This window comes from Orycteropus afer, unplaced genomic scaffold (genome assembly GCF_000298275.1).
Source record: "Orycteropus afer afer isolate SDZICR_OR568_19922 unplaced genomic scaffold, OryAfe1.0 scaffold00075, whole genome shotgun sequence".
Taxonomy (NCBI): domain Eukaryota; kingdom Metazoa; phylum Chordata; class Mammalia; order Tubulidentata; family Orycteropodidae; genus Orycteropus; species Orycteropus afer.
Genome location: NW_006921662.1, coordinates 1,838,290 through 1,863,550, shown reverse-complemented (window position 1 = coordinate 1,863,550; position 25,261 = coordinate 1,838,290). Strand labels below are relative to the sequence as shown.

General features: G+C 37.4%; 1 protein-coding gene across 1 annotated transcript in view; it reads right to left on the bottom strand.

Annotated features, from left to right (window-relative positions):
• Positions 1–25,261, bottom strand: part of CRB1 (crumbs cell polarity complex component 1) — a 315,639-nt gene that overhangs the window by 58,432 nt on the left and 231,946 nt on the right. The window contains exons 6-8 of the mRNA XM_042780974.1: positions 9,710–10,666; positions 4,111–4,658; positions 2,157–2,322 (exon numbers count right to left, since the gene is read on the bottom strand). Coding sequence (XP_042636908.1) covers positions 2,157–2,322; positions 4,111–4,658; positions 9,710–10,666 — 1,671 coding nt within the window. The remainder of the gene's footprint in view (positions 1–2,156; positions 2,323–4,110; positions 4,659–9,709; positions 10,667–25,261) is intronic.

The window sequence follows — 25,261 nt, the reverse complement described above, 5'->3', positions numbered from 1 at the left end:
CTGGCACAGGACCAGGCAATGATTCATTCTGCTATGCATAGGGTCACTATGAGTTGGAGACAATAGTCTCTGACTATGAGTTGTCAGACAACAACAACAACATATAGTTTATGCTAAGTCATCATACTTCATATACATGTATGTTTCTTAAATATGAAACAAGAGCAAATATATTCTTCTAGAAAACTTTCCCATGTGTACATAGAATATATTTCATATACCCTTTAAATATACATTAAAATATATAAACATAAACTATACTTTACAAAGTTATATATTCTCTTTTCTGCAGGTACTGGGGTTTATTATAAATAGGATTTTGTGCTAAGAAACTTAGTCTGTTCTCTGGTTCTAATACATTATATTAGTGTTTTCCAAGGTATTTTATGATACTTATTTATTGTTAATAGATAATCTAATTAGTTTCCATAGCAGTCAGGTGAAAATATTGAGTTAATTTGAAGAAATATAAGTTAATTTATTCATTTAGCAAGTGTTTATAGAAAAGCTATTATATGTTTGGCACCATTTTTATTGCTAAGAATAACAAAAGAAACAAACTAGAAAATTACCTTCTCTTAGAAAACGTATATTCTTGTGAGGAAAGATATAATGAACATGTATAATAAGGGAGCTCTGTTGGCATAGTGTCTAAGGCATTTGATTACTAACCAGAAGGCTGGCAGTTCAAACCCACCAGCCACTCCTCAGAAGGAGACTGGGCAATCTACTTCTGTAGAGATACCACCTCGAAACCCAAGGAGGGGTCGCTATGAATTGGATCCAACTCCACAGCAGTGAGTTTGGTTTTTTGGGTTTTTTAAATATATAATAAAATATTAAGGCATGATGAGAGATGTGAAGAAAAATAAGACCAGTTTAGAGGACACTGGGTAGAAACCTAAAGGGAGTCATGAAGGCAAACTGTGAAGCTCTGGGTTAGGACATTTCAAGATGGGGTGCCTGTGGGATGCTGGAGCCTGACCAACTGGGGTTAAAGAGAGAATAGAGTGAGATGGCATACACATATTGAGGACAATTTTTAGACAAGCTTCACCCTAAAAGGAAGCAGAGACATGGGTTGGCAGCTCAAGAGGATTGAAGAAGAGGGATTGAGGCAGGCATTTTTTTTTTTTTTAACAAGGAAATTTGACAGTATATCTATATATGCTTATGGGAAAACGGATAGCACTGATGAATGAGAAAAACCTTAGGAGCAAAATCTTTGAAAAAGGGAAAGCAATTAGAATTCAATGCAAGCATAAAGGGTTTACCGTAGATTGGACTCTGCATTATTTGAAGTAGAAGAGAAGACAGAGTATAAGTAATAGTGTAGGTACACAGTATAAGCACTTTTCACAGTAGTCAAAAATTGTGAACAGGATACTCAGATTGCTAACATTTGGGAAATTGTGTTCTGCTGTACCAAAAATGTACAGGAAAACATTCCAGACTGAGGGAAATAGTAGCATCAGGCCAGTTGCTGGCTAGTTGATTCTGACTCATAGTGACCCCATGTGTATCAGAGTAGAACTGTGCTTCATAGGGTTCTCAGTGGCTGATTTTTCAAAAGGTCTTTTTTTCAAAGCATCTCTGGGTTTGAACCACCAGTCTCTCAGTTAGCAACTGAGCATGTTTGCACCATCCAAGGACTACAGAAATAGTAATATCAAACATTTATTGAGTGTCTAATGAGTTTGACTCCTTACACATATGAACATATGATCACCACAAAGAAACCTACAGAGAAGACATTGTTGTCCTCATTTTATAGATGAGGATGCTTTAGATTATGGAAGTTAAGTGAATTGACTGAGCCTTGAGTTAATAAATGGCAGGGAACTAACATTAGCAAAATCACTCTGTAATGACAACAAGGAAAGGGGGAGAAGCCGATTATTACCTGATTGATATATATTCAGATATCAGCTCTCAATGATTAAGGATCTCAGTTTGGCTACAACTCCCATTTCCCACCCAGACATCCAGGAGCAAGATAAGGCAAGAGGCCTGTCTGGTTCACTTTACACTCATATTAGAGGAAACAGCCAGGATTTTCTTCAATAAACTGGTTGTCTGTATTCTTCTGTATTTCTTCCTGGAAAATGGAAATGCCCAACTAAACTGGACAGATAATAAGTTTAAACTCTACCTACATTCAAATCCTTGAGGCACTGCTTGGCACTGGGCTTTGGGAGGACATGGGCTGAGTTCACACCACTGAACTTCCTCACAGGCTTTCCCAGCTGTGTTGGGAGGGCAGGAACATGAGAAGGCTTCCCACATAGAGTAGCAAATACCTCTGTTGTGACAAGGGTTGGACTGAGAAGAGGAGAAATCAGAGGCACAAAAATTAGTGGTAACTATAAGGAAATGTGGAAGACAAGGTATTTTAAATGCCAATTCCCTTACATCTTTACATTTTATAAATGACTAAAAGAATAAAACTTACTGCTAATATTACCAACTAGTTTCTAACAGTGAGTGGGAGGGAGGGAAGGAGAGAGAGACACACAGAGACCATGTTTAAAATTGATGTCCTCCTACTACATAAGGAGGATTTTGAAAGGAATAAATAATAGTTTTCATCCTTTACAAATTACCAGGCATTTTTACATGCATTAATTATCATTTAAAATAGGTATTATTATTTCAGTTTCTACAGTTGAGGAAGCTGAGGCCCCTCTAGTTCCCAAGAATTTATAAAGTCAAATAATGAAGCTTAATATCTAGATCTTCAGTAACCCCTAAGTCCCACGCCCAAGGTGTTCTGCCTCTGAATCAGAGACACACTATTATTATTTGAGTTCTTACAAGGCTGCTTACAAAGTATTCAATCTAAAACTATTCACAAAGGAATTTTTGAAAGCCCAGACTGTGTGTATCTCTACTCCACTGTTTACTATGGGATTTACACAGTTACATAAAATTTCTAAACTTCAGTTCCTTTGTCTTTAAATAATGTAAATGGAGGATGATAATAATGCCTATTTCATACAGTAGTATTTTCATATAATTAAATGAATTAACTGATATAAAACAATGCTTGTTACATTAGAAATAAACCTATAATATAGTTACAATGCTTAATTTTGTAAATTTAGCAACAAGCATAGTGCATGGCAATAGTTGGAGCTCAATAAATGTTCCAAAGATATAAACGTGTTTTCCTTTGAAAGGCCATGCAGCACTTGCAGAGCTGCCAGATTCATATATTTAAGTGGGTTTTGGAAGAGAATGCTAAATACATAAAGTAAAACATGGGCTCTGGAAAATTGTCTTCCAGAGAATTACCAATCCAACTACCATGGGAAAGTTTTGTTTCAGATCATTTTTTTTCTGTTGGCTTAATAAGTAGCTCTTGTGCTGTAAGGCATTTGGCTGCTAACCAAAAGGTTGATAGTTGAAACCCACCAGCTGCTCTGCAGAAGAAAGGCAGGCAATCTGCTTCCATAAAAATTTACAGCCTTGGACACCCAATGAGAGTCACTATGAGTCGGAATTGACTCGATAGCAGTGAGTTTCATTTGGTTTCACTGACTTAATAGAAGCAAAAACTGTAGCTGAACATTTAAGATAAAGTTAATGGACTACGATGCCAATAAAGACAAGGCCATGTTTTTATTGTTGTTATCCGCTGCAGTAGAGTCAGCCTTTGACTCATGGAGTCCCCATGTAAGGGAATGAAACACTGCCCAGTCCTGTGCCATCCTTGTGATTGTGGATTGGACTGCTATGACCTGCGGGGTTTTCAATGGCTGACTTTCAGATGTAGATTGTTAGGCCTTTCTTACCAGTGTGTCTTAGTCTGGAACCTCTACTGAAACCTGTTCAGAGTCATAGCAACATTAAAGCCTCCATTGACAGACAGGTGCATTGGCTGGGAATGGAACCTGGGACTCCACGTGGAAGGGGAGAATTCTGCCATTGAACTACCAATGTCTCCATGATTTTATGGCGCAATATAAATCTTTCAGTAAAAATGGAAAACATGATCAAGTGTTATACCATTGCTGATGGGTTACACGAAGAATAGTTGTAATAAGTAGGCACCGTTAAAGTAAAAAATTTAGCATTCAGTATGGAAATAGTTCATATGAATGATCCTACCTTGCACATATCTTCTCCGGGACAGCCTCTGGTTACATTGACAAGAATTGAATTGTTAGTTGCATTGCTGGTTGAATTTGGGAAGAATTCCAGATTTTGCTTGTTTATTCTTAAATCTTGGATACAACCTTTGAAGAACCCACCATTAACTTCAGTCTTTTGTCTGTCAGGCAGGCCGCCAATGTATATGATATCTCCTCTTTGGATGTTCCATGTAGAAGAAGAAATATATCCTAAGTGTTGTGAAGACTGATATAGTTCAATTTTATTTGGCTCGAATTTCAAAGATATCAAATGGATATTTCCATCACTAAGAAAAAATCTTAATACTAATTTGGGAGAACTTGGAGTCAGCATTGCTGGTCTGCCATGCTCTAGCCAGATGCGGATATATTGAAAGGTGCTGTTTTCCAAAGCTAGAAGTAAGCCTGACGGTTGACGTGTTTGAACAAACATGGAGAGAGTGAAGTTCTCTCCATAACTCTGGTCAAGTTTAAAAGCAGCAAATCCAGTGGAGTCAGCATGGCCAAATCTGCCTGCCACATATTCTAGAATATTAAAATAGAGGAGAAACAAAGAAGAAAAACCTTAGTCTCATAAGTAAGAAGGAGAAGAAGATGAAAATGACATATATGCTTTTGTGAGTTCAGAAAAAGCTTATTCAGTAGGACGTGAATTTGGCCTTTTGAACTTCTGAGTTTCATCCTGAAAATCACTACATTTTTATTGATGTGCCAGAGTAGAAAGAAACTTGTATGCTTATATCATGTCTTTATTCTATTTAGTATTATTTCTGAACTTATGGAGGCATTTCTGCATTTTAGTTTTGCATTTTGGGTTACAAGGGGTTAATAGTTGAGGTCCACTTATTACAAAAGAGGCAAAGAAGATCTCTACATAGATGAACTTAAGAACTTCTCCTTCACCTCCCTAAAGAGCTAGGGCTATTTAGGGAATATCAGACCCTACTGTCTTGGAGTAGGTAGAGTAAATTTGAGAGACGAAAGCTCTTCCTGCAACATCCACAAGGACACTATTAAGACAGTTGTCATCCTTACTATTTGGAGGCATAATGAAGCAAACATATAATCAAACCTAATTTCACTTTGTGAAGAAGAGAAATCAAGAATTGGATTAGCGAATCCTCTTTTGACATGACTACTCCAAATAATGATAAGAGGCAAAGTTAAGTTTGGCAAAGGAAGAGGAAGAGTCACTCAATTTGTGGCTCTTGTTGGAGGAAAGACAGGCATAGGAGGCAGAGAAGTACACTGGGAAAAGTTAAGTATTAAACCCCTTCGGTGCTTTCTGTGGTCAGAGGTGGTAGTAATGCACTAATGTTGCAATACTATCAATGTGCATCATGTCCCAAAAATTCTTCAGATGAAATAAAATGATTCTCGACTATAAGAGCATTAGCAATGTAGTATGAACAAACAAACAAAAATCCCTGGCCTCATAAAGCTTATATTTGAATTGGTGGACAAGAAAGAGATAAAGAAGCAGACTGTGTAACTTGCCAGATGGTGATAAGTCCTTTGGCACAAAATAAAGCAGACAGAGAAAGGGAATAGGGAGAGTAGGAAGTTGGTGTGTGTGGGGGGGATTTGTCAGTTTAAATAGGGTAGAATGTGAGGGACTGGCAGAGAGGTGACATTTAACCAAAGATCTTTTTTTTTAAAAAAATAGGAATATTATGGCAATAATTCAGGAGAGAGATGATGAGTGACTTGAAACAGTGGGAGTAGTAGAGGTGGTGAGAAGTGGTCAGAATTTGATAATATTTTGAAGGGAGAATCAACAGAATTTTCTGGGCAAGTTTATCTTCAAGATTTTTGGCTTAAGCAACTAGAAGCAGAATTTCCATTTGCAGAGACGGGAAAGAAAAAAAAAGGAGGAACAGATAGGGGCCGGGGAACCAGGAGTACATGTCACATTTGAGGTGCCGATTAGCTATATCCTGGAGGTCCTGGGTAGCACACGCAGTTTGTAATCAGCTGCAACCCTCAATGTTGGCAGTTCAAATGCTTCCAATAGCACCATGAAAGAAAGGCCTGTGATCTGCTTCTGTAAAGATTACAGCCAAGAAAACCCTGTGGAACATTTCTACTCTGGAACTCATAGGGTCGCCGTGAGTTGCAATCAACTTGACAGAACTTATTCCCCCCCTAAATTTAGAGGTCCTGATGAAAGTGGGCAAGTAGCTATAGAGGCTTAGGGGAGATATGAGCTTGAATAATGTTTTGGATTTATCTGTTATAGCCAAAAGACTGCATAAAATCAACCAGAAATTGACTATAGAGAGAGAAATGAAGAGGTCCAAGAACTGAGCCCATAGCCACTAGGCATTTGGAAGTAAAAAAGGTGTAGAAAGGGCAGCCAGTGAGGACTGTCAAATGACAGTCTAGAGGTCATCAGTGAACTGGACAAGAGTATGGTTTAAAGATATTGCTAGTTTCAAGTTTTTACATCCCAATCTGAATAAACAAAACAAAAACCCCAACGTATTTGGGCATGTTTAATGTTGAAGTTTGGGCAAAGGTAAGACATATTTTGGTTCAGATGAACTATAGTGAGACTTGCTTAGGCAGTCATCTGTGTTCTAAGATCTCCTGCATAAAAGGCTACATTTTCAGAACTCTGACTTGATTTCCTACAGGAATATTGTATTTTGAATCTGCATTTGGAGACCACCTGCTCCAGGCAACTACAGGTAGCTTTCAAAGTGTACTGTTGGATAAAATAACCCCTTTGAAAAGGTTAAAATCTCTGAATACATAGCAACACTTTCATAGGAGATAAAATACTTAATAAGAAAATTTTGCTATTGAAGCTTCTGAGGTTTGGGTATACGACTGAATCACTCAGCCTCAGAGGTGGTGGAGTCCCTGCTGGTCATCCTAGGATGCCTGTAGCATTACTTTGTGGATCCAGATTAAAAGGCAGACAGGACATAAAAATTGTTTTATTTTCCTCAGAAGCTTGACTCTCCAGAAAACTTATTCTTCTTCAAAAATCACAAGCAAGCAGTCAGAGTATGTAATGTTAAAAGACCTGAAGCCACACATGACTTGGCTGTAGACATGTTGTTGTTGTTGTTATGTGCCGTCAAATAGGCCCCGACTCATAGCAACCCCTCCTTGGGTTTCCGAGGCAGTATCACTATGGAAGTAGGATTGCCCAACCTTCCTTCCGAGGAGTGGCTGGTAGGTTTGAACCGCCAGCCTTCTGGTTAGCAGTCAAGTGCCTCAGGCACACATGGAACAGATGATTGTTATATTTGTTATTGACATGTCATGAAGAGGGATAACACATACAAATGAAAAATAACTTCAAGTTTTAATAATTGATGGAATACAAGATGAAATTTTATAAGAAGAAATGAAAGTCACTTAGGTTTATATTTCTTCATTGGTTTGGCAGGGAGCGATAACATTCTGTGGCATAAGTGAGAATGAGTCAAAGTGAGTCAATCTTCTTCTTCTATACCTAAAACACTGTAATTCTAAGGGTACAAGGATAATACATTCTAGGTGTATGGCTGAAGATAAACAATATAAATTGCTTCTGCTAATCAAACATTCTCCAAAAGGAGAATGCAGTTATTATGAACAGAATTGTGGAAGCTCCATGTTCTTATACACAGTCAACATAGTAAGATATGCTAAGATAAACTTGCAGAAAATTCTTGGAACTAAGCATTGTGAAATGCTTCACAGAGCTCTTCTTTTTGAGAGATATGATGATTTCAAAAAGATCTTTAAGTCATCAGGTGTCCCTAGCTCTTTCACTCAGTCAGCCAACTAAATCCTCTATCCAGTCTGCTTGCCCATTGCAAGGTGTTACCGTGCTTGGGAAACACTGAGTCAAAAGCATGAACTGGGTAAAGTTTGTCTTTGGAACTTTTGAGTACATTTTTTCCGTTCTGTATGTGTAGCATCTAAAATAACAGAAATACTCTGTGTTCTCATTAAGGCTTACCATTATCTTTTGCAATGAATATAAACTTCCCAGTAAATCCTTCATAGACGGTAGCAAATATAGAACATTTTAATTTTATGACCAAGAAGTGAAATGAAAAATGTAATTTTCTTTAAAGTTATACCAAGAATTTTCAGGAAGAAAAGATTGAGAAGAAATAAAGTAATCATTTGAAGACAATCATTTTTCAGGAGGCTTAAAGAGTTTCAAATACTGTGGGGAATAAAGAAACAGAAGCGGGGGAAGGGTGAACATTCAGGAACTTACTTTAAAAAGTTCATGATTTTCCAAAGAAAACCAGAACCCACTGGACTGGCATCCCTTGAATCTATTTACTAGGACAGTTAGCACCACCATCGTCAGTGTTAACCTCATGGGTCACTGCATCTGGAAGCCAGTCAAAGCAGGTTAGCATCTGTTTGTTATTTTGTATATGTAGTAAAAATATTGCCTTGGGTCAATTAATTTTTTCTTCAAAACTGAACATTGCCTCAGCATAATTTCCCCTCTTCTCCTTTTAAAAAAATCATGAAACAACTTGGCATTCCATTTAAAATATTGCATAGACCTAGTTGATGCCATATTTCATTGTCAAACAGGTCCATGATTTGTAATGAATATTGTGGTCAGGGGGGAACCCATGAATAGTTTCTAATACTCCTTAGCAATTCATACACGGGAATAAAGGTTTAGACTAAGACTGGTTTTAATTTTACTTCGTATAAAGCAGAGAAGACTATTTACCAGATGTTGTCCTACTTCAAGTTGCTCTAAAATCTTGGGGTAAATTACAGCTGAACTTCAAAGCAGTCTGTTGTAATCACCACTCAGACTTTGTCAATACATGACAATAATAAAAAGAAACAGGTACATATTGATCACTATCAACAGCAATCTCTGGAATGATGTTGGAAGTTAAGGATTTTAAAATAGATTTCAAGCGATGGTTTGCTAGAGAAATTAGATCAATTACTTTATGGCATCTACCAAGTCTCACCGTTGTACTTTCTGTGTTTTTTTTTTTTTTTTTTTTCTCTCTCTCTTTCCTTCCTTTCAAAGGTACCTACCTAGGATATGTTTTTGCATTACAACCCTGCAAAAATATACCTTTGAATAAAGCTGATGGTTTAAAGTACTTAACTTAGAATTTTGGAGCAAGTGAGAATTGCATAGAAAGGAAAGCAAGGAAATTATTATTTACCGAGAACTTAATGTGCCTAAGACATTGTGTTTGGACTTGGTATTGACTAGTTTCATGTCTAAAGTCTTTTTCTCCAAAAGATTATTTAATTTTCAAACATTTACAATAAATCTCTGATGTCCAGCAAATGGTAAAATTGTAATAGCATTTTATAAACTCCAGGATGGAAACTTGTTTGCATAGGCACTATCAACTTATTTTTATACTTCTCTGCAGGATTGAAACCCTGATGTCTCACAGACCCATTTGAAATTAATTAATGCATATTGCTATCCTATTCTTTTATGTCATCAGTGGGAAACCAGCAGCAGAGGTCCTGAGGGATCATTATGTCATTAGGTTTCACAGACTGGCTGTTTCTGTGGTTGCTCCTCTGCTCTGAGCCAAAGCATTCACAGGCACCCAGCCTTCTCTCACCTCTCAGACAGTTCAGGCCTGTGTAGGGTCGGTGGCAATCACACTGGTAACCAAGCCACAGGTTGATGCAGTGTCCTTTGTTGTGACAAGGTTGGCTTTCACACCAATCTTTTCTCACACAACCTGCTTTGACATTCAATGACGAGCTGGATGAAATGTTCTCTGAAGTGATAGGATTTAAATTGATCTTAATATCTTGGAGACAGCCTACAAATGAAGGTGTGGATGGTATATGATAGGTGTTAAGCAGAACGTCACCATTGCTGGTCTTTACTATTGGTATACCACCCACAAAGAAATTTTGAAAAGTGCATATTGGTTGATCCCTTTCAAATGGAGAAGGAGCTTTAGTGATGCATTTCTCTGTGCAAGAATTGTCAAGTAAGGTAAGGGTGACAATCTCTGCAAATGTTACCTCCACTGAATGCCACTCTCCATCACTGGTGTTGTGGGAAATATGCAGAAGCATCTTTGACTGATTATTGAGTTGAACTGATAAGTGAATGTGACCATTTACCAACTCAAGCTTCATAAATGTGTCCCTGTTGCCTCGGAAAAGTAGAAGTGCCATTACCTGAACAGTTTGAAACCTAAGGGCCATACTACAAACTGAGCCTTTGGTTGTTACTGAGTCACCTGTGATCCACAGGAAGCCATTGTCCTCAAAAGAAAGTGTAGTGCCAATTTCACATAGTGATCCAGTGTAGCCAGGTGGACAGAGGCAGCTGAATCCATGTTGGCCATTTTGAAAGTGAGGTGTGCATATTCCGTTATTTAGGCATTGGTGATGGGTACAGCCCAGAAGAATATCAGAACAGTCCTCTCCTCCAAAAAATGTTCCAGAATGATAATCAAATGGGCAATGGCAAGTATAATTGCCAGGCAAATTTTCACAAGTACCACCATTTTGGCAAGGAATTGAAGAGCATTCATTGATATCCTCTTCACAGTGGATTCCTGTAATGTAATAAAGAATAGGCTGGAATTACATATATTCAGATCAAAAATAGAGGTTTTACATAATTTTCAAGTGTGACTTTGTAGAAGTGCAGACATAGATTATGTTTAGGGCTGTCATTACAATGACATGTAAATAGTCATTGAGGAAAGCTAAAATAGATGATATCATCTTGCAAGTGTGTTTTGAGAAGGATGTAGTCATGGCAGATCTTGAATTTTTCCTTTAGAAGTAGATACTTTGTCAAAAAGAGTGGTTGACCCAGGTTAGCTATCATGTCAGATACACATGAAACATTGATTTCATAAAAATGAATAAGGACATAGATTGCTCTTGGTGGTAATGTTAAACCAAAAAAAAGAAAAAAAGAACCAAACTCACTGCCGTCGCATCAGATCCAACTCATAGCAACACTTTCTTGGGTTTCTGAGGCAATATCACTACAGAAGTAGATTGCCCAAACCTTCCTTCCAAGGAGTGGCTGGTACGTTTGAACCATCAGCCTTCTGGTTAGCAGTCAAATGCCTTAGGCACTATGCCACCAGGTATAAATTATTATTTGGAGAATCCTTTCTCAAATATTATTTATCTTGTTCTAGGCTGTTAATTTCACTCTATTCTACTGGGAAATAGTGATTTTTCTCTGGTAGCATAGTGCCTAAGGCACTTGACTGCTCACCAGAAGGCTGGCGGTTCAAACCCACCAGCCACTCCTCGGAAGAAAGGTTGGGCAATCCTACTTCCGTAGAGATACTGCCTCGGAAACCCAAGGAGGGGTCGCTATGAGTCAGGGCTGACTCGGCGGCATATAACAACAACAACAACAATCTTATTTGTAGCTTCCTATAATCCTTAAAATCAGAGTCTGTCAGATGTATAAACAGACTGCCATGGAGGTTCCATTTCCTCAGTCCCATGAACTGCGAACTAACTGTATTCCATAAAAAATTCCTGCTTATATTTTTTATTTCACATTGTTGTGGTTACCTAGTGCTGCTCTGACAAGAATATACCACAAATGGGAGGTCTTGAACAAACAGGAGTCTATTCTCTCACAGTTTGGGAGGCTAGAAGTCTGAATTCAAAGTGCTAGGTTCTAGGGGCTATGTGAAAGCCCCTCGACCTAGGGCTTGAGCTCTGCCTCTTGCTCCCATCCCATTGAAGCTAGAGGCATCTCTTCACTCAGGCAGCTACTGACTGCTGAGGCTAACAAGTCCAAGGTCAACAAATAAAATGGCACAGTCCCGATGTTACCAAACCACATGGCAGGCCATTGATTCAAGACCACTGAGAGTCCCAAGATCAGCAGAGCATGGCAGGCTGCTGAACAACAACTTGGCTATACACAGGGTTCAAGCGTGCCATAAGCAAGAGACCATTCCTAAAGATGTTTCTTATATACAGGAAGCAGACCATATCCCTAAAGCAGCTACTCAGCTGCTTGTGGTAGGTCCCACCATGGAGCTGATTGCCAGTCTCATCACGGGGAATAACTACCACCAGCTGCCCAGTCACTCATCCAGGCCCAGCCAAGTTGACAGACAAATTTAACCACCACACACATATTTTTGGATTATTCTTTTCCTGATTTCAAGTAAAAGAAAGATCTAATTACAGAATTATAACAAGTCATTTAACCAAAGCCATAAGAAGAAATATAACACTTTTTAAAGAGTGATAATTATTCTATTCCAATGAAGTTCATTCAAATGAACAGTGATAACAAAAATTTACATATTAGCACTTTGTGATTTTACCAACAACTTCATCTACATCATTTATTTACGCTCATCACATCTACTGAGATTTTTAAGATAGCTAATCTTAGACCTATTTTACAGAAGAAATTAAGGCTTAAAAATATTGACCTTTAAAATAGAAAGCATTTATACAGTCTGATCCTAAAATAACACTCTCGCCTCCCTCTCCATTAATGTAATCTATGCTCTAATCCCGACTTGACGGCACATAACAACAACAACAACAATGTTCTAATCACAAGTTTGTACCTAGTTTCCAATGCATTAAGTTCTCTCGTGCCTCTATGCCTTTGTCTAGATGAAATGGTAAGAAAACAAACAACCCAGACTATTGTAGCAAAATTACATATTTATTATTAATATACAGAAAGTTCCATAGACTTCAAGACTATATTCAAAAGATTATCTTTTGCCAAACAGGACAAAAACGAAAACCAACTTTTGCAACAAAATGAGGAAAGTATAAAACTTTTCTAGCAGCCTCAGTACAGAAAATCAATCGATCTCTGACCCAGTAGACAGAAAGTTACAGCGAAGCACAAGTAGAGAGAGATCAAATCCAATGAAAAGCATCTAGAAGAGTGAGTTGGATGTAGACAATATCCTTAGAAATACAGCTTTTCTATTATGTTTATTTAAATTTTCATTTTAGGCAAATACAGACTGACAAACTAAAGATAAAGAAGCTAAACAAAGATCCTGCTATAAGAAAACAACAATTCTAGCACAGATCAGGAAGGAATAATAATGAGAGGTGCACAGAAGGTCAACAATAAATGGATGATGAAAGCAGAATAAAGAAACAGACCCAATCAAAACAAACATAATCCCTTTAACTCATACTGGAGTAAAGGTTTTATTAACTTCTTGGTGGGGAGGGGCTGTCATAAACTGTGCTTGTTAGACACACTACTGCAGTCTCATTTTATACAGGGATTAGGGTTTGAAATTAATTCATAAATCTAAAATAGTATATAGTTCAATTTACCCTTGAAAATTCCTTAAGAAGCCGTTACTTTGGGGGCTGATATAGCATCTCTCAGTATGAAAGACTAATAAATCTGTGGTGTAGTGAATTACTTAACATGACCCTTTAGTCATAGTCCTCCATTTTGTGATGTATTATAAATTCTAGCTGTATGCCTTTGGTTATGGTCCCATGTTCCAGTGAGTAGTCCATTATGTTAATGAGGAAGGATTAGGGTGGGATGTATCTTGAGTCACCTTCTTACTAGAGGATGTGACTCAAGTCACCACCCTTAGCTTCGTTGAGGGGATGGTCTGCATCCAACATATAGGAATGTTCTTGGAGTCTCCCTTGCTCCAGATCCTGCATCTGGTCTGTCACCAACTGACCTCTAGTTCTTGGGACCGGCATCAGCAGCCTATCATCTGACCTGATTCATTAGCTTCCACAGGAGGCTATCGTTCGAACAGAACAAGGGGTTACTGCATAGTTTAAAGTCAGGAAAAGTGTGAGTCAGGGTTGTATCCTTTCACCATACTAATTCAGTCTGTATGCTGAGCAAATAATCCAAGAAGCTGGACTATATGAAGAAGAATGCCTCATCAGGACTGAAGGAAGACTCATGAACAACCTGCGATATGCAGATGACAGTCTTGCTTGCTGAAAGTGAAGAGGACTTGAAGCACTTACCGGTGAAGATCAACCCTAAATTTGAGGGACAGAGTAGAACTCAAAGCACAGAAGCAAGTCTCTCCAAAGAAATCCCTTAACAGACCTATTCCTTCAAATTTCTTCTCAAGAATTTACATACACTCTTGAAGGGAATAAGCATTTTAAAATTCCAGAAGCATGTTATCCATATTTATTTTTATGTACTACATTTTAGTCTCTCTCATAATTCATTTTGTTACTTGACAGCATCCATACCTTTGCCCCTGACTTGAAACTTCAATTTGTCATTCTCTCAAATTTACAAAATATCTACTCTCTACTCTACCATCATGGAGGATTGTGAGAGATGAAAAGAAGAAGACACACAATATAAAGGAATGACAAAATGCATATCTAAGAAAACATATTGTGTATAGCAGGTTTCTAATGAGTGTATGGATAATATATGAGAAACAAACTCAGAGAACATTAGAGAAAATTTAGCAAAGGTTTAGGGAAAGGAATTGAATGAGAGATAATCATAAATTTTTAGATGTAAAACCTCAACATTACAAATTAAATCAAATTGATTAATATTTTCCATATGCAAAATATTGTGGAGTAATAACTAGCCCTGCCCTCAACAAATTTGATGAAGTCAGACATAAATTTGTAAAAAATCAAATGACAGGGTAAGTCAAGACCATGCAGAAGAGATATCACTAGACAGCAAATGATTGAATCCATGTGAATTGTGTAGACAGTTGGTGCTGCACAACCTCTGGAGAGATCACTCTCTCCAGGCCGGGCTGGACTGGGAATATTTTATAAAAATAGGATTTAATATAGATTTTTGAGTATACATCAGATTGGTAAACAGATCAGTGTATGTGGAAATGACTAAATAATAATAACAAATTCATTGGTGGAAAAGCAGAATGCACTTAGAGGTGACAGTTAGTTTGGCCATCTGGTTGGCATGGAGGATTTATGTAGAGAAATCAAATCAGAAAAGTTAGATGTAGCCAGATTGCAGATGGTCGAGTATTTTAAAATTTTGTTTTGTTTTTGAAGGCAGTGAGGAAAAAGGGACAATTCTTAGATAGAAGACCAGTATGGTTTCAATCCCATGGAAATATGTAACCCAGAGTGAAATGAGGAGAAACTAGTGCTAGGAAGACTGGTTAGAGAGAGATATTAAGATTGTCCGTCCACATGTAAGATTACTAAAGTCTGAAATAGGACCATTTATTTCCACACCATTTACTGAATCTTTCATATATCCTCGGACAGCAAATAAGTGCAAATGGTAGACTTCACTGTTGTTCACGGCATATTTTCTTATAATTCCTAAAATTTATGCATTTGATCTTTCCTAAAATGAATACCAATAACTTGGATATTGTTTTGGTTACCTAGTGCCACTCTGACAGAAATATACCACAAATGGGTGGCTTTAACAAACAGGGGTTTATTCTCTTACAGTTTGGAGGTCTGAGTTCAAAGTGTCAACCTTTAGGGGCTGGGTGAAAGCCCCTTGACCTTGGGCTTCAGCTTTGTCTCTTGCTCTCAGCCCAGTGAAGCTAGAGGCTTTCTTGACTCAGGCAGCTGCTGGCTGTTAAAGCTGACAAACCCAAGGTCGATTAAGTAAAAAGGCACAGTCCCAATATTACCAAACCACACAGCAGGCCATTGATTCAAGTCCATTAAGAGTGTCGAGATTGGCAGACAGCATGGCAGGCTGCTGAATAACAACTCAGCTATGTGCAGGGTCCAAGCATGCCAAAAGCTAGAGATCATTCCTAAAGCTTCTCCTTATATACTGGCAACAGACCCTAAAGCAGCTACACAGTTCCTCACAGAAGATTCCACCAAGGAGTTGATTACCAGTCTCATCATGGGGAATACTACATCCAGCTGCCCAGCTGGTCAAACCCAGGCCTAGCCAAGTTGACACATAACCATAACTACCATAGATATGTATTTCCTTTAAATATACAGGAGAACTAGATTTCACCATGATGGGGAAAAGAAAAGAGAAGGGAGTGAATGTATTAAAGTCAGTATACTGTACAACAATAAACAGAATTAGATGTAAAAAGTAGAATGAGAACCAATAATTTATGCTTTTGCCTGTTTAAAATCTAATCTATCAATATCTTAAGACATATTTATTTGATGAACACAGAAAACTAAAAGTGGGGAAAAAGATTGAAGCTTCTTTTATTGGTTATTTTACTGTGACTGGCCAAAAAAAAAGGTCTGCTGCCAATCAAGATAAAAGGATTAGACATATTTATGGGATTGCTTATGCCACTCAGTCATCTTAATTGGGTATTTTAGTTGACAATGAATAGGTTTGTCTATGTCCAAGTATTTATAGAATATGAGGTGGATTACTTTAAGCTTACCGTTATCTTGTTTATGTAAGGTCAATTCCTTTAACTAAAACTGCCACTTCATATTACTTTCCTAAAATTTTTAAAAGTTAGTATCAGATTTTATTTATAAAATAATCATGATAAGGAAAATATTTACTATCAAGTATCTCATACTTTCATTAAAATAAATTATATTAATGAATAAAAAAGACTTTATGCTGAAATATAAATAATACTGGCTGTGCAAATGATGTTTTCCATATTCTTATTTTATTGAAAGTCATCATTAATGAAATATCTAATAGAAAATTATTTCCATAAAAATTTATGTAAAAAAATTAAATTTCATTTTTCTCTGTTTTAATTAATTCAGGTATTTTCTTTATTTGAATAAAAAGAAGTCCAAGAAGAAGTTAAATATACAAATCAACGTCCCTTTGCATAATTATATCTACTTTCCCTATTAAAATATTCTAAATTTAATTCAATAATACTTAGAATAGCATTAAACATTAGTTGTTAAACAAACATCTTAAAACCTCTAACAATGGTACCAATTCTTTTATATAAGTAATAATAAAAAAGTGAGTTACCTATAAGCATTGCCATTAAAATGTGAAAACCATGTGTCCTGGCTTCAAACATTTTTCTGTAAAGGAAGAGACATCATCCAAATGCCTACGTGGTTGACAGAACAAGTTTCTGATGATTTTGTACCATTTCCAAAGATGTAGGCTTGTTTTTCAATGCCACTTTCTTCCTCTCCTGTGGAGAGTGGTGGACTTAGTTTTGACTCATTTCTTCTCAAGCTGAAGCAGCAGGGTTTAGCTTAATCCTTGTTTGTGCTGCTTACCAAGCAGACCTATATCCTTAGATCATCTCTCTGCTTCACCTGTGGTGCCTCCCCTTTTAACTCACATTGGTGACTTTTAATATGAACTTCACACTGAATATGAGTTCTATTATCAACGAAAAAGAATTTTGGGAATCTAAATGTAAACTTGCAATTTTGGCAACTTGTGTTATGGAAAATTGATTAGGGTTTGATTTCAGTCTTCTTCCTAATATTAAAGGCATGGCTTTTGTTTCATTTTTCTTCTGTTTTGCTTTTGAATGATGGTTAACAAATTATTTGCAACTTCGTAATTATTGTATACTGAATCTGTTGTATAACTATACAAGGAGTGGAAAAGGAGAGAGGAATTAAGAAATAAGAAAACAGTAGGAGATTTTACTAGATTTCCCTGAGATTGTGGCAAGAGCTTTTTGCATGGAGTCTTCAGACTTGAATTCTTCCTTCTATTAATGACTACCTATGGTCTTAGGTGCTCTGGTGGTATAGTGGCTAAAGTCTTTGGCTGCTAATCAGAAGGTTGATGGTTTGAACCCACCAGCTGCTCCATGGGAGAATGCTGTAGCAGTTTGCTTCCATAAAAATGTACAGCCTTGGAAACCATATAGGGAAGTTCTACTTTATCTTATAGGGTGGCTATGAGTTGGAATAGATTTGATGGTAGTGGTGGGATACTCTTCTTGTCTTAATTATGTTTCATTTTATTCAACTGAACAATTTCAAGTATTTGGGATATACTTAGAGTAATTGGTGCTTGACATTTTTTACAGTATTTTCTGGGAGGGGGCTTGGTAGTTTGAGAGATCATTAAGTCCTGAGAATTATACTCCAATATCCAAAATTCTTATCATTAGAGAAATTTCTTTAAATGGAGACCTTGCCCCTTGAAAGCCTCAGATAAGATGAAAGTGTTACCTGAGAAGAGTTGCAGTTGTTGTGTGCCACCAAGTTAATTTTTGACTCATAACAACTCCATGCCACAGAGTAGAACTCTCCCATAGAGTTTACTAGGCTGTCATATTTATCGAAGCAGATTGCCAGGTCTTTCTCTCACAGAGCTCTTGGGTTAGTCAAACTGCAAATCTTTCAGTTAGCAGCTGAGTACTTAACTGTTGTGGCAATAAGGGTTCTTATGAAAGGAGTAGTACCTGTCAAAGACAATGACTGTTCTGAAGCAGAAATGAAAGTTATCAATCTAGCAGTCAGTCATTCCTCAACACATCTCATCCTGCTTTTTTATTGGCAGAACACACCTCCCACCATAAAAGATGAAAATAATAAATATATTATTTTCCACAGTCTTTTGCAGCTAGGTCATGGACATGTGACCTAATTCTGGCCAATAAGACAAAAGGGAGTTCTGCTAAGGGAATACTGGGAAAGATTTGCCTCCAGATAAAAGAAGAAATATATCTTTAGTCTGGTATTGTCATAAAAAGATGTTTTCCTGGAACTACTTGAGTCATCCTCCAGCCATATAGGGATAAATCAAACAACATGCCAAGATGCTGAGGATGTGAAAACAGAAATATAGAAAGAACCAACTCTGGGTCCTTTGTTAAGTGAAATAACAGATTTGCCTAAACATTTGATCTATTTCCAGGTGTGTATTTTCTTTATACCTAACTGTATCTCAGTGAACACAATGAGAGTGTGTAAGACCAGAAAGATCTTGACAATCTTGAGTAATGGGCTCTAAAAAGAAATTTATGGTAGATGATAGATGAATAGATAAGTTGCTAGATATAAAGCAGACAAGTCAGGATTCTTACATGTTCTAAAGAAAACAATATGCCAGGAGCTGAGAAGAATGGTTAACTCTTTTCAGCTGAGATTGTTGTTGTTGTTGTCGTGTGCCGTCGAGTCGGCCCCAACTCATAGCGACCCCTCCTTAGGTTTCTGAGGCGGTATCACTATGGAGGTAGATTGCCCAACCTTCCTTCCGAGGAGTGGCTGGTAGGTTTGAACTGCCAGCCTTCTGGTTAGCAGTCAAGTGCCTTAGGCACTATGCTACCAGAGCTCCTAAACATAATATTAATAAATATCATTGATATTTATAGAATATATTACAGTTTATCATAGATTATCTCAATTTATCTTTGAAATATGAATCCATGGTGGTTTCGGGGCTCTCTTGGTCAATGATAGTTTCTGGGGCAAAGGAAATTACAAGCAATTTCTGACTCCAGATTTGATCTCAATTTTTTTATATTTTAGTTCTGAGTCCTGAAAGAGGAAGAGACGCAAGATGAACACAATAGTAAGGAAAGCTAATATAATAGTAAATTTACTTGAAATCATTTCAATAGAGAAATTTTTAAAGAAACTGGAAAAGTTTAACCCAGAGAAAGGCTTATCAGAATGGTGTTCACACACACACACACACACACACACACAGTCATTATAAATTGGAATCAACTTGACAGCAATGAGTATGGGGGGAAAAAAAAAAAGCAAATGCATTGCTATCAAATTGATTCCTCTTCATACTCTATTGGGTAGAGTAGAACTTCCCCATAGGATTTCCAATGCTATAAATCTTTACAGAAGCAGACTGTCTCATCATTTTCCCACAGAGTGGTTGGTAGATTCCAATGCTGACATTTTGGTTAGCAGCCAGGTGCCTTAACCACTGTGCCACCAAAGCTCCTTGCAATGGGTATATATATTTTTATCTATACATTTGGTCCCACCAGAGAAAACTGGTACTAATGACAAAACACCATAGGATAATATATTTATGTTCGTTATATAGAATCTTCTAGTAGTTGAAGCTGATCAATGGGCTGTGTTGAGAGACAGTAAGTTCCCTGATATTGGAAGTTTATAAGTTCAGAAAGTATAGTCACTCATCAGAAATGTTATAGAAGAAATTGAATAAAAGGTGGGTTATGGAGTTCAATGGTCTCTAATGATTTTTCCAGGTCCAAGATTACCATTTCCAAATAAGGAATATAGTGTATCTATAACTTCTAAGTGGATAATATAAGTAAAGAACTTTTAAGTGAAGTATGCTGACTATAATAAGCTCTGAAATCTTCATAATTTTGTCTCAGTTCTTTACATCTTTAAAGGGGAGAAAGCCTTCCTCAAGAGTCTTGCTATTGTTGTTGTTATGTGCGTCGAGTTGGCCCTGACTCACAGCGACCCCTCCTTGGGTTTCCGAGGCAGTATCACTACGGAAGTAGGATTGCCTAACCTTCCTTCCAAGGAGTGGCTGGTGGGTTTGAACCGCCAGTATTCTGGTTAGCAGACAAGTGTCTTAGGCACTGTGCTACCAGAGCTCCTTCAAGAGTCTTATAAGTCTTAAATGAGACAACTGTTCAAAGCATATATTTACAAGTCACAGTATTTGTCTGATCACAATTCTCCTTCCTCAATTTTCATTGCTTAAGAGACTGCTCAAATTTCATGGTATCCATTGTTTTCTCTGTATGATCTCAAGTATAAAGAACGTAACTAAGACCCAAAATACATTCTAAGAGCTTCTATGTTTAAAAATAGAGAGTGCTATGTTTGTTGAGGAGCTCTGGTAGTGTAGAGCCTAAAGCACTTGACTGCTCACCAGAAGGCTGGCGGTTCAAACCCACCAGCTACTCCTGGGAAGGAAGGTTGGACAATCTACTTCTGTAGTAATACCGCTTCAGAAACCCAAGGAGGGGTCACTATGAGTCAGGTCTGACTCGGCGGCACATAACAAAAAACAAAATGAAATATTTGTTTACTACATCTTTAGGCCCTAGTTCGCTATTTGTTATTATTTTAAGCACAATTATATAAGATATTTATTAAGTGTCTCAGTGGGCAGAGGAATAGCATTGACAAAGGAAAAGGGTAAGGGGAAATACTGTTTATATTTCTAGCAAGAATAAATGATAGCCGAGAGCTAGAAGGTGAACCAGAGTGGATGGAACTAACATTTATTGAGGCTCAAATGTGGATCAGTTACTGTGCTAAGGGCATTACCTATGTGATTGTTTTGTCATTTCAGTAAACGATGATGAGCATATTGCTATCTTTGCTTCACATATGAGGGATCTAAGCCAAGTTGAGATTGCTGTCCAGTTTGCCTGACTTCTGAGATGAGGATTTTTTTCTCTAAACATGCTGCCTGCAAGGAAAATATGATGAAACAGAATGATATAAAAAACTTAGACATATGATTGAGAAACAAAAAATGGAAACCAGCAGGTTTTAGCAAAAACGTGGAGAGATTGGAACCCTCATCCATGGCTGGGGGAACTATAAAATGGTACAGCTGCTATAATAACAACAACAAAACAGTCTGATAATTCCTCAAAAAGTTAAATAAGCATAGAGTTACCATATGACCTAGCAATTTCACTACCAGGTATATAATTGAAAGAATTAAAAGCCAGAACAAAACCAGATACATCTACACCAATGTTCATTGCAGCACTCTTCACAATAGGCACAAGATGGAAACAATCTAAATGACCATCAACAGATGAATGAACAAAATGAAGTGCATATATACAATGGAGAAAAATGCAGGCCTGATAAATGTTACAGCTTGCATAGACCTTGAAAACATTAAGCAGACAATATTTTATATAAAAAATGTAGACTATTTATGTATGAAACATATAGAATAAGCAAATATAGTGTAGTGACTAAGGCACTTGACTGCTAACCAGAAGGCTGGCGGTTCAAACCCACCAGCCACTCCTCAGAAGGAAGGTTGGGCATTCCTACTTCTGTAGTGATACTGCCTCAGAAACCCAAGGAGGGGTCACTATGAGTTGGGGCCGACTCGACGGCACATAAAAACAACACAACAACAATAAATAAAGACTAGTTTTTTAGTGGCTACCAAGGGTGGCACGGTGGGGGAAAGTGTGAGTCATTGTTTAGGGGGCACTGAGCTTCTGCTAAGGGTGATGGAAAAATTTAGAAATAAAGAGTGGTAATGGTTGCACAATATGATGAACATAATTAATGTCCTTGAATTGCATGTGTAAAAGGTGTTGAAATGGCAAAATATATGTGTGTGTGTGTTCATATATATATATATATATATATGTATGTATGTATGTATACATTTGTCATTTCAGCTCTTTTTACACATGCAACTCAATGACATTAACTGAATTGTGTATATTTATCACTATATAAAAAAGGTGTTTGGATACATTTAAAATAGGAGCAAAAAGCAATATCCATCTTAAGGCAACATTATAACACAGGATAAGACAATTGTCAATAACACATGTTATAAATAAAATACAAAATTTTGTGTCACATATTTTATCCATAAGTACAAAAAGAAGTGTACTGTATTTCTGAAATATTTTAATGCAAAATGGTTAAAAGAAAATCAAATTTCCTACAAAAATTATAAAAACTTGCTATATCAAAGTTCTTTTATGTGGGCTGCCCTAACCTTAATTATATTATAAAAATATGGTGTTACAATTGGTGATTTGTTTTATTTATTTTTTTGCTCGCCTCCCCATTATTATACATTGTCCAGGAACTCTGGTGGCATAGTGCCTAAGGCATTTGACTGCTAACCAGAAGGCTGACAGTTCAAACCCACCAGCCACTCCTCGGAGGGAAAGTTGGGCAACCTACTTCCGTAGAGATACCACCTCGGAAACCCAAGGAGGGGTTGCTATGAGTTGAATTGACCCGATGGCAATGAGGTTTTTTTTTTTTTTTTTTTTCCCTCCTTCATTAATACAGTCTACTCTCTAGCTAGTGATTTACCCTCCCTTCCACTTCCATCCCTGGTAACCTTCAAAGAAATGATTCTTTCTGTATGTAAGTCTTTTCTTAACTTTTGATAGTAGTGGTCTCATACAATATTTATTCTTTTGTGTTTGAGTAATTTCACTTAGCATAATGTCCTCTAAATTCATCCATGCTCTTTCTTTCACAGATTCATTGTTATTCTTTAACGTTGTGTAATACTCCATTGTGTGCGTGTGCCATAGTTTGTTATCCATTCATCCACTGATACTTAGGTTGCTTCCATATTTTTGCTACTGTGAATAGTGCTGTGTTGAACATGAGTGTGCATTCATATCACTGCTCTTAAGTCTCTAGGATACATACCTAGTAGTGGGATTGGTGGATCATATGGTATTTCTATTTCCAACTTCTTGTTTTGTTTATTAAAGGTGTGTTTTTGTATAGCATAAAAGCATGGGACTGTTTCTTTAATATCCATTCTTTTGTTGTACTTATTATTAGACTATTTTAAAGTTAGGAAGCTGGAGATATATACACACACTCTTTATATCTGACATTTGTTCAGAAATATGTGGCAGTTAGATAAAAATACTGAGCCCAGAGGAAGAATTGATTCCATCCATTGTGAGAAAATATTCCAAGATCTTCAAACGAAAGACAAAGTAGCAAAATGGCTTTTTGCATTTCATTTCCACATTTCACTTGATTTTGTACTTCAAAAGTCACACTTTGAAGCTCAGTAGACACAGGTAAGGGAATTTTAGTTATTTTACAGTCTAACAAGTAGAAAACACAGCATCATGCATGTTCACACTTGTTGACTTTACTTTGAAAAGTAACTTCAGAGAACTCAATGCAGTTTAACCAGAACTTTCCTAATTAGCTTTGATCAATAAATCAATGAAATGGCTCTATTATTGCTTACTCTTTTTTTTTTTTTTTTCCTCTCTTGTCAAAAGTGAATGATTAAGAACTCAAGTTATGATGAATTACAAAGACCTGCCTTATATTGGTTTGGATGTGCTGCTATTCTAAGCAACATTTGTTTTCTTCCTGCCATGGTAGGAGTTGGCTTTATAGTTCTTATTGTTGTTGTTATGTGCCGTCGAGTTGGCCCCGACTCACAGCAACCCCTCCTTGGGTTTTCGAGGCAGTATCACTACGGAAGTAGGATTGCCCAACCTTCCTTCCGAGTTCTTAGTAGTGCTAATTACCATTTCTCACTAAGTTATTTTCTTTCTGTACAGCCAAAAAAATAATGCCAAAAGCCAGGTAAATTACTGAACTGGCAAGGCCTGACTGACACTCAAGGCCCTCCACAAACTGGCTTTTATTTATCTCTCTCTCTAGCACTGCTTTGCATAGTTCCCTACATAAATGGTCTCTGTTAAAACTCATGTCTTTGGTACAATAAGAATTAAACTACGTTCAAAGCTTTCTCCCTCTTTCCACTCCACATCCCACCTTTCTGTCAAGGCTCCACTCAGTGGGTCCCTACCCCTTCCCTGTACCTTTTACTCATGCTCTGTCCTTGAACATCTGAGGCTTGTCCATATGATTCAATTAGAATACACCACAGACCACATTACAGTGCTATTTATTTTTTAATATTTTTGATTTCTGTTCTTCTAATTGCAATGTAAGACTCGTAAGTTTGGATTTACCTTTGAATCTTCACTTCTTGTCGTGTTTTATTGAGTCGATTTTGATTCACAGCGACCCATGTGACAGAGCAGAACCGCGTCCTAAGGTTTCCTAGGCTGCAGTCTTTGGGAGCAGATTGCCAGACCTTTCATTCCCTCAAGTTGTTGGTGAGTTCAAACCACCCACCAACCTTTAGGTTAACAGCTGAGTGCTTACCCATTGCACCACCAGGATTCCTATGCAGCATTATACGGTACAGCATTATATAATGGATTGTTGTGGCTGTGTTGTTATGTGCCGTCGAGTCGGTCCCGACTCATAGCGACCCGTCCTTGGGTTTCTGAGGAAGTATCACTACGTAAGTAGATTGCTCCATCTTCCTTTCAAGGAGTGGCTGGTGTATTATACAAAGTCCTTGGGTGGTGCAAACAGTTAATGCACACTCAACTGCTAATTGGAAGATTTGGGGGTTTGAGTTTGGAAGGGTTGAGATGCCCCAGAAGAAAATTTGATGATCTACTTCTGAAAAGGGAGCTCTGGTAGCGTAGTGGCTAAGGCACTTGAATGCTCACCAGAAGGCTGGCGGTTCAAACCCACCAGCCACTCCTCGGAAGGAAGGTTGG